The sequence below is a fragment of the Zasmidium cellare genome (assembly GCF_010093935.1).
Source record: "Zasmidium cellare ATCC 36951 unplaced genomic scaffold M409scaffold_5, whole genome shotgun sequence".
Taxonomy (NCBI): domain Eukaryota; kingdom Fungi; phylum Ascomycota; class Dothideomycetes; order Mycosphaerellales; family Mycosphaerellaceae; genus Zasmidium; species Zasmidium cellare.
Genome location: NW_022986949.1, coordinates 915,248 through 927,609, shown reverse-complemented (window position 1 = coordinate 927,609; position 12,362 = coordinate 915,248). Strand labels below are relative to the sequence as shown.

The following is a 12,362-nucleotide window of genomic DNA, read 5'->3' as shown; positions in this document are numbered from 1 at the left end:
TGGTATCTTCACCAACCATCATCCGTGCTTCGTTCTCATCTCATCTCATCTCATCATCTCTTCTTCAGCGGAATCCATTCGTCACGATCTTCCCTCCAGGTCCCTCAGTGAAGTAGGGATGATGCACCGCCTGCTTGGCACTCATCCGGCCCGCGGGATCGTACACCAACAACGCATCCAGCAAGTTCAGACCCTCGTCGCCCAGAACTCTCACACCGTCTGCGTTGACCAGCTCATCATCTGCCTTGCGCTCCCACTTGGGAAAGCTGCTCTTAAAGTCTGGGAAGCTCGTCACACCTGGCCAGTCGGCTTCGCTTGGAGTACCCAAGACGCGGAAGATCTTGAAGATCTCGTCGATTTCGCTGTCGCCGGGGAAGAGGGGTTTGCGCGTGGCCATTTCGGCGAAGATGCAGCCGACGGACCACATGTCGACGCCGGTCGAATATTGACGGCCGCCGAGGAGGATTTCGGGGGAGCGGTACCAGAGGGTGACGACTTCATGGGTGTAGGTACGGAGGGGAACGCCAAAGGCACGGGCGAGACCGAAATCACCGATCTTGAGGTTGCCGTCTTTGTCGATGAGGAGGTTTTGGGGCTTGAGGTCGCGGTGGAGGACGCGGTGCGAGTGGCAGTAGCGCATGCCGGAGATCAGTTGGTGAGTGAATTTCTTGACCTGTGTGATACTGTCGTCAGTACCGTGCACAGACATTGGTCTTCTGTGTGTCTCCATACCATGTCTGCGCCCAGTCCCAAGTGTCCCTTGCCATCCATGCATCCCTCTGGCAATGGCTTGCCTCGTCCACCTTGACTGACTGGCAGCGCCTCCATATACTTCTTCAGGTCGAGGTCGAGGTATTCAAGAACTAGGTACAGCTTATGCCCGTCGGCGTGGACGATGTTGAGCAAGCGCAAGACATTCGGGTCGTTCATCTCTTTCAGCAGCGAGATTTCGCGAATGGCGGTGGAGGGAACGCCCTCATCTTCGGCTTCGAGGCGGATCTTCTTGAGAGCGACGATGCGGTGATCGGGCGTGCTGAGGTCGCGGGCTTTGTAGACGACGCCGTACGTTCCTGTCGTACACACTGTCAGTTCCCCGGCGCGTAATACCATGTGGGTATGAGCATGAACATACCCTCGCCGACCTTCTCCATCTTCTGGTAGTTCTCCATGCCGGGCGGTGGTTGCGGGTCGTGGACGGTCGCGCGCGTGGGAAACGAAGGTGGGTGTGTTCAGTGATGTGGCTACCGGCGATTATAAAGCTCCATCCAGACCGCCAATTGTTGTTTGTCGGGGTGGTGCAACGGGTGTTGTTGTGGTGTGGTGGTGGTTCGGGGCTGCTTCCCTGCGTCTCGCTTCCAATCTGTGTTTGTTGACAGCGCGGGCCCACCCAAACTTTGTCCCGCTGCCGACGACCGACGACTTCATTCAGTCACCCACCACGCTTTCATTAACATCCACCACAACTCAATCAATTTGACGGCTGCTCGCATGTCCCAATGGCTTGTGCATCAAAGCGACACCCGTAAACGCGTTGAAAGACCGCATTTGGACGGATCCCAGCGAATGCTTCATGACGTCAATCACGTGCAGCGCGACGCTTTCGTGTCAGCAACCTCACTTCATGAACAGCTGCTGTTCATCACATGGCGCCGAGCAGAGGGAAGGGCAAGGCCGCAGTGAAGCCTACTGCCAGCTCATCTCGTTCATCCGGACGCAGAACTACGCGATCCCGAGGCACTGTCCACGACGATGACGTTCCGGATGTCTACCAGTCCTTGTTGGCTGAGGCTGACGATACTGGGAATGACCGGGATCGCGACAGACCGCTGAAGAAACGCAAGGTTACACCCTCGAAGAAGAGTGCTGTTGAGAAACAGGCCTTTTCCCCCGCGGGTATCGGTCCGTCTAAAGAGTCTGAAAAACCAGTGCCAAGCGAAAGGCCATCCAGCCCCCACGAACCACCAGCGTCTTCTCTACAAACTGTAGAGGATTCTTCAGAGTCAGATGCGAGCGAGTTTGAGTTTGAAGACGTCGATCTGGATGGGCCAGGTCCTGATCCTGCAGATGGTATCGAGGATTTGGCGATATCAGTACAGCCAGAAAGCAGCTCCAAACGACCAGCCCAGTCGAGAAGGAAGCCTGCTTCTGTTGCTGAAAAGTCGCAACGTCTTCTCGTCCATAAAATCCACGTTCTCTGCATGCTGACTCATTGCATGCACGTCAATGGACGATGCAATAACCCTACGGCCCAGAAGCATCTCAGGAAACTGCTCTCACCGAAAACGATATCGTACCTCAAGCCAAAGACCAGCGATAGCCAGTTTCAGCGAAACAGATCTTTTATGGAGGGCTTGGAGCAAGCTGTCGACACTTTCAATGCTGAATATCGACCCGGTGGTGCTGGATTGATGAGACCGCATTGGAGTGTCGAAGGTGAGGTGGAGAGACCGTTTGAAACCAAGCCTGTCGATAGATCGGACTTCATCACGGCAGCTCAAACTTTGGAGGGCTCCCAAGATATGGGCAACCAGTTGTTTTGTGCTTTGCTGCGTTCGGCTGGTGTCGATGCTCGGGTCGTGTGTTCTTTGCAGGTACTGCCCTTTGCCAGCGTTGCCAAAGGTAGTACCCCAAAGAAGCCGGTGAAAGAGATCATTTTCGCCATTGCTTCATACGATGATCCGTCGAAGTCGAGAAATACGGGCGACGACACGGCGGTCAAAGCTTCGTCCACAATTGGAGAGGTGCCTGCTGCTCGCCGACGCCTTGGTCAACCGAGTTTCGCTTCCGCCGAAGGTTCCAAACCACCAACAACACCAAAGAAGAAAACCAGACCGGCACCGAAGCTATCTTACCCTGTCTTCTGGGTCGAAGCATTCAATGAAGCCCAACAGAAGTGGATTCCCGTCGATCCTGTCACAACGCACACAATCAACAAAGCCGCCAAGCTGGAACCACCTGCGTCCTATGAATATAACCAACTTCTGTACGCTATCGCATTCGAAGACGATGGCTCTGCGCGAGATGTTACTCGCCGCTATGCCAAAGCCTACAACGCCAAAACACGCCGCCATCGAGTTGAAGCATCCACAGACGGCGCCAAATGGTGGAAGAAGACCATGCGGCTCTGTCGGCGAGGGTACGGAAAGCTCGATCGTGACCAGGTCGAGGACTCAGAGCTTGCGCAAAAGGAGGCGAGAGAGGGGATGCCAGCGAATGTGCTCGACTTCAAAGACCATCCGTACTATGCACTTGAGCGGCATACGAAGCGACATGAAGTGATCGATCCAAGAAGGGAAGTTGGCAAAGTCAATGCTGGTACCGCAGCGAAGCCGAGGATGGAAGCTGTGTTCCGAAGGAAGGATGTGCTGGTCTGCAGAAGTGCAGACAAGTGGTATCGGATTGGAAGGGAGGTCAAGGAGGGCGAACAGCCGTTGAAGCATGTGCCGGCTAGAAGAAGGAGACAGCAGTCAGTTGAGGATGAGAGTGAGGATGCTGCGTCCACAACAGGTCTCTATGCGCCTTACCAGACACAGCTATATGTACCTCTTCCGGTACAGAGAGGTCGCATTCCAAAGAATGTCTACGGCAATCTCGATGTCTATGCGCCAAGCATGGTCCCAGCTGGAGGCGTGCACGTTCGACATCCGTTGGCTCAGCGTGCGGCGAAGCTGCTGAGGGTTGACTATGCGGATGCGGTGACGGGTTTCAAGTTCCAGGGCCGACATGGAACGGCCATCGTGGACGGCGCTGTCGTTGCTCAGCAGTTTGAAGAAGCCGTTAGAGCGGCGATTGAAGGCTTCGAACAAGAGCAGCTTGAAGAAGAGAGCAAGGCGAGAAGTCTGCTGGCGTTGAGAGTTTGGAAGCGATTCTTGACTGGGCTGAAGATCAGAGAGCGTGTAGAAGGGTATGGCGATGGCAGTAAGAAAGCAGCTGCGAGTGAAGATGAGGAAATGCCAGATGCTGCTTTCTACGCTGGCCCGCTGGTCGAAGACGAAAGACCTCTCGTCACCGCTGGAAAGTTCACAATCGACGAGCTTCTGGCACCGACGCCGAAACCAGCCCCAGAGAAGAGGAAGAGAGTTGTGCATGATGACGATAGTGATGAGGACTTCGCGCAAGTCTCGGATGGAGAAGCTGATTTCCAGCCTGGCGGCTTCTTTCCCAGCGAAGGCATCAGGAACACACACATGGCTGGTGGATTTGTTCCTGCTGGTGATGATGAGCCTGGCGGATTCGTGCTTGATGGGAATGAAGATGGCGGCGGGTTCGTGCCCGAGGACCATGGGCCCGGTAAGAAAGGAGGGTTTATTGTCGACGATGGGCGAGATGATGGAGGTGGAGGGTTCCTGCTCCTGCCTGATGCTGAAGACGACGATGGGGCTGGAGGTTTCTTGCCTGAGGAGGGACAGGATCGTCAGGCTGGCGGGTTCCTCCCTGACGAGCCTGCCGTCGATGACACCACCAAAGTTGCTTCTGATTATGAGGGCCTAATACACACGAGCAACGCCAACGATGGTCACGAAGACGACGACGACGACGACGACGACTTGTTTAGCGAACGCCCTATACCTACTGGAGCGGAGGAGAGCGCTGCACCGGATGGCGATGCTCCTGGGATGAACGATGCCTCCGCTTCTTCACCCAAACGTACTAACGATGGTATTGACGTGGACATGAAGGATCACGGGGAAGAAAAGAAAGAGAGCATGGAAGAAGTAGAAGTGGACAGCGACAGAGCCTCGTTACCTTCTCATGACTCCGAAGACGAAGACGCCGAGCCGGATTGGTTGGATAGCGACTAAAGCTACTTTGTGCCCGGACGCCACCACGAACCTGGCTCGATGATGACATGCCACTCCTCTTCCTTTTTCCACATCGGATCCCGCGTCCACTTCTCATCAGGCAAGTTGTCACACCTGTGGGAAAATCCGTCGCCCCCCTTCCGCCATTTCATGGGCAGTATGTGCACATCGCTCGTGATGTGGTTCACCACGAACCCCTGTTGCTTGTCATCGTCAAAGTGCTCTTCGACAGGCAAGGCGGACTGCGTGCCCAGGAAGTCTCGAATCGCTTCGAGGATGAACTTGCCAGAGAGAGTCTTGTTGCCTTCTGTGCGGCTGAAATTCGGACACATCAGAACGATCTTCCTTCCTCCGGCCTTCAGAAACTCAACAACTTCCTCCACACTCCAGCCCTTCTCCTGCGAGTGGTTCTGCAGTCGCTTGAGAACCTCCTCCTTGATCTCTCGTCCTTGATCCGCCGTCACAAGCCGCTGCCCATACTCCGTTCCGGGCTTTTTGACATAGGCGTTGATGTGCGCGAGGAAGCATCGGTTGTCGGAGATGGGAATGTAGACGCACACGCAAGTGATGAGTCTGTGGGTGCCGATGTAGGGTTTAGGCCGGTGGGAGTGTGTGTTTCTCCCTGAGACTCGTCGATGGAGAGGTAGTGGGTCTTGGGAGGTGGCATTTTCGTTTGAGGGTACCGAATGAGGGAAGAGTGCGTGAGTCGCTGGGCTGGACGTTGGAGGATTGGAGATGCGCAAGAGAGAGCATGGCTATATGAGCTTGACGTAGCAAGCCGTGGATTTCGATGGAAGACAGTTTGGACGATTCGGAGATGTTCGAGACATTGTGAGTGAATCTTCCTTGGACCGTTCACTTCGCCAACACAAAGTACGAAGAATGGCGAAAGTCACAGAGCTACGACATGTAATGGCCTTCAGGGCATGGGTATTACCGTCCTCTAGTGAGCTTCTCGGTCACAATATACTGCCAGAAATGACACATACGAACAACTCGAAAAAACAAGCGAAAAATTCACAGCTTACACCCAACCACTGCTCGATACCGTGCCCCAGAGTCACCATTCCTGCTTGCCCTCCACAACGATCATCCAATCCCTATGCTCACTCCTCTCCTCCACCACGTACTCGCCCTGCGGTACAAACCTCCGATCATCCTCATCGACACGGTCCCGACTGCCGTCGATCCAAGTCTCCCACCTCTGCTCAAGAAACCACACCTCCCCACTCGCGTGATGCACTACGAAGCCGAGCAGCTGCAATTTCTCGCAGTGCTCCTCACTCATCCTTCTCGCTAGGTCCATTCCCAGAAAGGCTTTGATCCCCTCGATGATGTACCTCCCCGAACGCGGGCAGCCTTTTTCTCCGAGGCTGGGACACATGACCACGATCTGCTTGCTCGCGTCGACGCAGCGCTCAACATCCCTTACGCTCCACTTCTCTCTCTGAGCCTCCGTACACAACTTCGCGATGACCGCTGCTCGGATCTCCTCGCCTTGAGACTTGGCGACATCCCGGTCGTCGAACTCCTCCTTCCGCACGAAAGCGTTGATATGCGCGAAGAAACAACGGGTCGATGAAATGGGAAGGTAGATTCCTACGCACGTTATGAGACTGGTGGTTCCGATCCTAGGGATGGATTCTTGTTTGTTGGTGCTGGTGGGAGAGAAGGTATAAGTGCCGCCGGCGGACTCTGGGATGCAGCGATAGGGGATGAGGGGCGATGGAAGGTTTGGCATGGCTGGCCATTGATTTGGGGTAGGGATGCAGGGTGTGTTAGAAAAAAGTACGGCATATCGACGCTGGGGGCTCATAGTCTGTGGCAGAGGGCAAACAGACTTGGGTTATGATAATGTCACAAGGCATTAGGTGTCACGTAGTGTTTGGCTCAACGCAAGTGACGTGGTTCTCTTAGTTTGTCGTTGTTGCTACTAATGTGGTTTGAAAGGCTGCGACTGTCGACGTCTTCGACATGCTATTATGAGTCCTGCTCGGGGCTGGCAAATGTACAATCTTAGGCTCCGCGGTGCCTTGTTGGCTGGGTGCAAGAGGATACCTCTGCATCTCCAGTCCGTACCGTTTGACACTGTCAATCATTGTACCATCGCCAACTATTAACTCCCCGATATGAAGGCTGAGAGTTGCTCCCGATGGTGTTCATGAAGAACTTTTCAAGCAGTCGCTTCTCCATCGTTGAGCACACGAGCCAGGCAATTTTGCTTTCGCGAGGTGCTCATATTGATTCAGTGTATAGAGATGAAGTAGCTATGTTCTACACACGCCATTGTTCTTTCGATGAGTGCAGCGGACCTCTATCTACGGGATAATCCTCGCCTCCCTCATCCTTTGAAAGGAAGTCGTATACCCCTTCACAGTATCAATCTTCTCATTGAACCCGACCGACCTCCCCGCAGACAGATCATACTGCCTGTCGAAATCGAAGATAGCCATGACGAAATGCAGAAATTGCCATGCGAATTTCTCCATGATGCCTTCTTTCAATCCATGCTTCTGCACGAGCTTCTGCCAAGTAGCCTCGTTCTGCTTAACGAACTCCTCGACAGAATACGGCTCAGTACCAGGAGGCGTCCCTTCTAGGCCGAAGTCCTTGCAGATACCAGGCCACTTATCAGCCCAAGTGACGACGTCCCCATCAGCGACGTTGAAGACGCCACCTTTGCCGCATTTATCGTGATTGAGAGCTGCGTAGATCTCCATCCGGCCAAGAATATCCTGGAATGTGTCCGTGTGCTTATTGTGGTAGCTCTTCTCTGGTCCAGGGAAAGGGATCTTGGCTCCAGCACCGTAAACCTCTCGAGCCAGTGAGAGCCAGAGTCCGAGCCCTTGAGCGCAGTTCATGGCGTTGGTTGTGGGTACGAAGCCTATGATTACGTCGGGACGGATCTCGGAGAACGTCCAGGATCTGGAGGCTGTCAATTCTTTGAGGGTGTCGTACTGGGTGTAGTAGAAAATGTTGTCATAGTCTAAAAAGAAGTCAGTCTTCTGAAGGACCTTTCGTTGAAGCGGTATTCCTTACAAGGCTTGGGAATCCGCGGCTGACTCTCCTTGAGCGGTGGGTTGATTTCCAACTTATCTGGAAACTCAACGCCATATCCCTTTCCGCCAGTCTGGAGCACGAAGCTTTGCAGCTTTGGGGCGACCTGATCGAGAGCAATGGAAGCCGTGTTTACCAAGTCCGTGTTTACCTTCCGCAGAGACTCGAAATCCGGCTTCTGGATGTACGCAGTGAAGATGGCGTGTGTGACGGTCTCGATGCCTTGAATCTTCTCCTTGAAGGAGGACACAACGCTTTCGACAGAGCCGGTGAGGTCGATGCCCGAGACGAGTTGGATACGATCATCCTCTGGAAGTTTGGAGTCTTCAACGGATAGCGGGCGGTTGGTCAGGCCTGTGACCTTCTCGAACGACGATGAAGTCGGATAGCTTAAGGTTTCTTTGACACATGCCCACCCGCTGCGAGTGGGGATCAGTACTCTCTCTTTGCTACAAAGATACCACACTCACGAGATCCCAGAAGCACCGAAGACCAGAAGGTGGTTGCCCTTGGAAGCCATGATTCTGTCGTTTCTTACAAATTCAGAGAGTCTGGTATGCTTTCAAGATTGTGAACGATCCAATTCGAAAAAAAACCCACTGAGATGTTGATTCCAAGGCCAAGCATAACGTCAGGTCCCGGCACTGGCGGTAGTGCCCAATCCAGCTTCTCCGCCTCGAGCTTGGTCTTACATCATCGATCACTTTGGGAGACAGCCTTGCATATCGAGGCAACCTTGATTTATAATGCTACATTACAAAGACAGAGCATCATTCAGATGATCTACCCCCATTACTCCAAGACTTGGGGTAGTCAGGGTCAACAACCTCACAGCCCATACGTGGTCATGAGCATGCTATATCCAAAAAATAGCCACGTATAGCATTATGCTTCCGAAGGTCCAAGGGCCTGTCATCGCGAAAGGGAAATTCCCGTGTTTGGCAAGCAAAGTGTCGACACCTGTTAACAGAAGATGAGTTTTAGAAGCACCAAAGACAAGAAGATGCTCCCGTTCGAAGCCATGATATTGAGTCAGCGTTGCTTACTAAGTGCCAGTTCTGGCAGTGTTCAAACTGATAGTTTACTTGCTTGATTTCTAAGATGGGATGAAGCCTTGCACGGAGTTGTACGAGTCGGGCAGGGTTTGTCCGCCTATAGCTCTGCTTCTTGCGTCGTCTATCACATCGTTGCTGAGCGGGCAACCTCATTTCATGCCATTACAAAGCAGGTGGTCTAGTCAAATTATCTCCGCATTATGATCGTGATCCCTTACTATCAGACTGCCATATCACCACTCGGACATAGGCTCGGGATGACTTGGCTTGAGAAACTAGAATCGTTGTCTTGACCTTGCACGTGCGAGGTCTAACCCACAAGGAAGACCCTTTGTTGATATACTGACATTACAATAGACTTCAGTCTTAGCAAAAGCGATAAATTCGTCGTCGAACTTTCGATCTCGACAATAAGCAAAAGACAGGATTGTTGCATCTGCGTGCAAACGTTCAAGCTTGCTTGATTAGGCCTAGCGCGACATATCAGGCTGAGCAACGACATTGTGGCAAGGCAAGCATTCGGCAGACACAGAGGCCACTTTAAGGCGTTGTAGATCTTTTTCATCGATAAGGTCGCTTCTACTTTAAACAATGGTCTCAACCTTGTTTCTATGACAAAATTCAAGCCTGGCATTTGGATCGAGTCCATTCCGTCGATCCGGATCACACACGTCGACACATCGGAAGGTGTGGGGGCTGTGTAGGGCTCGGATAAACGTCTATCTAGTTCTCGGCTGTTCCAATAAGTGTTTGGAACGTAGGGAAGTTCTCGCAATCGTTCGAGAACCCGGACCCGAATCTGTACAATACTCAGCCGTCTACCCCAGGGAGAACGTTGTGATTCTAGATATGTTGCCACATAAATCCCATGATCCCTGCGCCAACCACGACAACAATGAGCCATCTCAATACACCATTGGCGATCTGCTTTGCAGCGAATTTGCTCATCGCATCAGAGTCATTCATTCTAGGAAACTCCGTGTCTCGCGGTACTGGGACGCCAAGCACATCGCAAAGTGGCTGCCACCCGTCCCTCACGTCGTAGAACACGAGTCGGTCTTTGGGAACAGACTCTTGAAGCCATGATACATGTCTCTCCCACGTCACCTGTCCATAGTTGGCCTGCTCGCCTGGCCGAATGTACAGCTCTCCCCATCGGCCTTCGTGCAGGACGCGAACCCACTTCGGGAAGAGTCGTAGACAGGGCACCCAAAAGAGCATGAGTGCGAGCATATTCTGCAATGAGGTACTCGCTAATTCGCCCATGCTTTTGGCCCATGCATCTGGGTCTCGGGTTGTACAGATCACCTTCGCGTCAGGGAAAAGCTCCAGCAGCTCTGGAACGAACTGGCACATAGAGGAGTCGGCGGTGGCTACATAGCCATTCACCAAGCTTTTGAGACCCTCCATTACGACTTTCTTGTCCTCGGGAGATTGCATGGGCGTATGCTCGAGAATTCTAATCTGAGTCTTGATGTGCTTTTCATCGCCCGAGACCAGCATCTGCGTGCCGCTGTGGTAGACTGGTCCGCCAAGGAGGATAGACAAGGCAGCGGTGAAGGATGCGGTCCCCGTTCGTGGTAAGCCTGGCTAGACGATTAGATTCCGGCCAAATCTATCATATGCAAGTGAACATGCCTGCTCCGATAACTCGTAGCTGCGCGCCCGGCATTGGTTTTGACGCCTCAGCTCCCATAATTGATAGATCCGCGGCAAGATTTACTCTGCAAGACAGGAGTGTTGGTCGTTGGAAGGCAGTCGAGAAGCGGCTCGAATGTCGACTCAAGTAAGACAAGAAGAAGACTTTGGATAGATCGCGCGCTGAATAGTGCCGCGTGTCTCTTAGCTGAAGCGAATCTTCACCGGAGTACATGAGCTGAAAGCGAGTAGATAATGCGGTGCCTGTGTGTTCAGCCACAAAGTCTCCATTACTATTGCCCCAATAAGAGGGTCACAGGAATAGAGACAGCTGACTCGACGATCCCGGGCGGCCTCAAGCTTCAGCTTTGTTATCTCAACATTTAGCTCCGCTGCCCCGAACATGTGTGTGCTTGCGTGGTGCTCTATCGCATGACTCTCTGGGGCTTGGGGCTGAGGTCGATCTTGACCTTTGGACATGACAGCCTGCAAATTTTGCATCATGATTTGCTCATGCTTTTTGTCCGACCGCGGCTGAACGCATTGTGCATCCTTCTCGCCTCCGGTGGTGGCGTTGAGTCTACCGAACTCATTGACTGGGAAACGGGTCTGGTTCTACTGAAAAAAAAATTGCAGTCGTTGCTTTTTTGCGTGAGGCTGTTGGCTGCAAGCATTCTTTCCGAACACGACTTTTGATTTGTGGCTTTAGCTGCTTCTTATTGAATTATATGGACCCACTTTTCATGTGATTGCCAAGCTGGCTCTATGGGAGACTGGCTGCTTTTACTTCTTGGACACACAAAACATAGAATGAATTGCTGATTGATCTACTTTTTTTCCCAGGCACCATCGAAATGCTGGTGAAGACACAAGAGATAGATCACTTGCCGAACATGAGTTTATCAGCATGCAAGCCCATGTTCCTTCGAACATCAACTATCCACGGTGCACCCTATACAAGACTCGTCAGTCACGACTCATTAACTCGCTCTATAGCTACCTACTCACACCAATCTTCCACCCGTCCTTCTCCAAGGCAATGCCAACACGCTCATATCGCTCTCTCTCCTCCGCATCTTCGCCATCTGTCCCAATCAGAAAAACCTCCCCACGCACATGATCAACAACAAATCCATGCTTCTCCCTCTCACAAATATCCATCAAATCCACTTGACCGCCAAGAAGCTCCTCCAAACCCCTAATCACCCAAGGCCCTGGCCTATCTCCCGCCTCAACCTCGCCCAGCTCAGGACAGACAACAATCGCCGTGTTCTCCCTCTGTCGCAAACACCGCACGACATCTTGGGCATCCCATCCATCCCTCTCTGTGGTCTCCTCCAGCTTCTCCTTAACCTTCCTCTGAATTTCTCTGCCCTCACTGGGTGTCAGATCGCGGGCACTCCTCCTCCATCCCGGGACGCCGCTGAAGGGTACTTTGACAAATGCGTTGATGTGGGCTACAAAGCAGCGATTAGGCGAGATGGGGAGGTAGACGCCAACACAAGATAAGCAGTGTGAGGTTCCAATATGGGTTATGTTGGAAGGAATATGTGGGAGGGTGAAGCTGCCGCCTGGGACTCTGGGACGAAGAGGTATTTGGCTTTGTTAGACATAGTGCTGGTGGTGTGAGGTGAGAACTCGAATGCTGTTTGTAGCGGTAGACATGGTGCAGAACTCCATCTATATTGATCAAAAGGTTTGGCAAACTCTACCATGTCTCATTAATAGCGTGCCCTGGTTTCCTACAGTGTCTCAGTAGGTTTTCTCCGGGCATTGTTTGTCGAATTATGTTTGTTAGCTTCTACGGCCG

General features: G+C 52.7%; 5 protein-coding genes across 5 annotated transcripts; 1 reads left to right on the top strand and 4 right to left on the bottom strand.

The window, feature by feature from the left end:
- Positions 1-64: 64 nt before the first annotated feature.
- On the bottom strand, positions 65-1,169 carry M409DRAFT_18641 (uncharacterized protein; the record flags this gene model as incomplete). The annotated part of the gene is made up of 3 exons (XM_033804588.1): positions 65-673; positions 733-1,070; positions 1,133-1,169. The coding sequence occupies 3 exons, from the start codon at positions 1,167-1,169 to the stop codon at positions 65-67; spliced, it is 984 nt and encodes a 327-aa protein (XP_033672418.1).
- A 474-nt stretch (positions 1,170-1,643) lies between these two features.
- M409DRAFT_63763 (uncharacterized protein) lies at positions 1,644-4,802 on the top strand (the record flags this gene model as incomplete). Its single annotated transcript, XM_033815752.1, has 1 exon — positions 1,644-4,802. The coding sequence occupies one exon, from the start codon at positions 1,644-1,646 to the stop codon at positions 4,800-4,802; it is 3,159 nt and encodes a 1,052-aa protein (XP_033672417.1).
- A 1,060-nt stretch (positions 4,803-5,862) lies between these two features.
- On the bottom strand, positions 5,863-6,543 carry M409DRAFT_18639 (uncharacterized protein; the record flags this gene model as incomplete). Its single annotated transcript, XM_033804587.1, has 1 exon — positions 5,863-6,543. The coding sequence occupies one exon, from the start codon at positions 6,541-6,543 to the stop codon at positions 5,863-5,865; it is 681 nt and encodes a 226-aa protein (XP_033672416.1).
- Positions 6,544-7,120: 577 nt separating this feature from the next.
- M409DRAFT_35793 (uncharacterized protein) lies at positions 7,121-8,379 on the bottom strand (the record flags this gene model as incomplete). The annotated part of the gene is made up of 3 exons (XM_033810443.1): positions 7,121-7,788; positions 7,842-8,278; positions 8,330-8,379. The coding sequence occupies 3 exons, from the start codon at positions 8,377-8,379 to the stop codon at positions 7,121-7,123; spliced, it is 1,155 nt and encodes a 384-aa protein (XP_033672415.1).
- A 1,378-nt stretch (positions 8,380-9,757) lies between these two features.
- M409DRAFT_63761 (uncharacterized protein) lies at positions 9,758-10,610 on the bottom strand (the record flags this gene model as incomplete). Its single annotated transcript, XM_033815751.1, has 2 exons — positions 9,758-10,500; positions 10,553-10,610. The coding sequence occupies 2 exons, from the start codon at positions 10,608-10,610 to the stop codon at positions 9,758-9,760; spliced, it is 801 nt and encodes a 266-aa protein (XP_033672414.1).
- Positions 10,611-12,362: the final 1,752 nt, after the last annotated feature.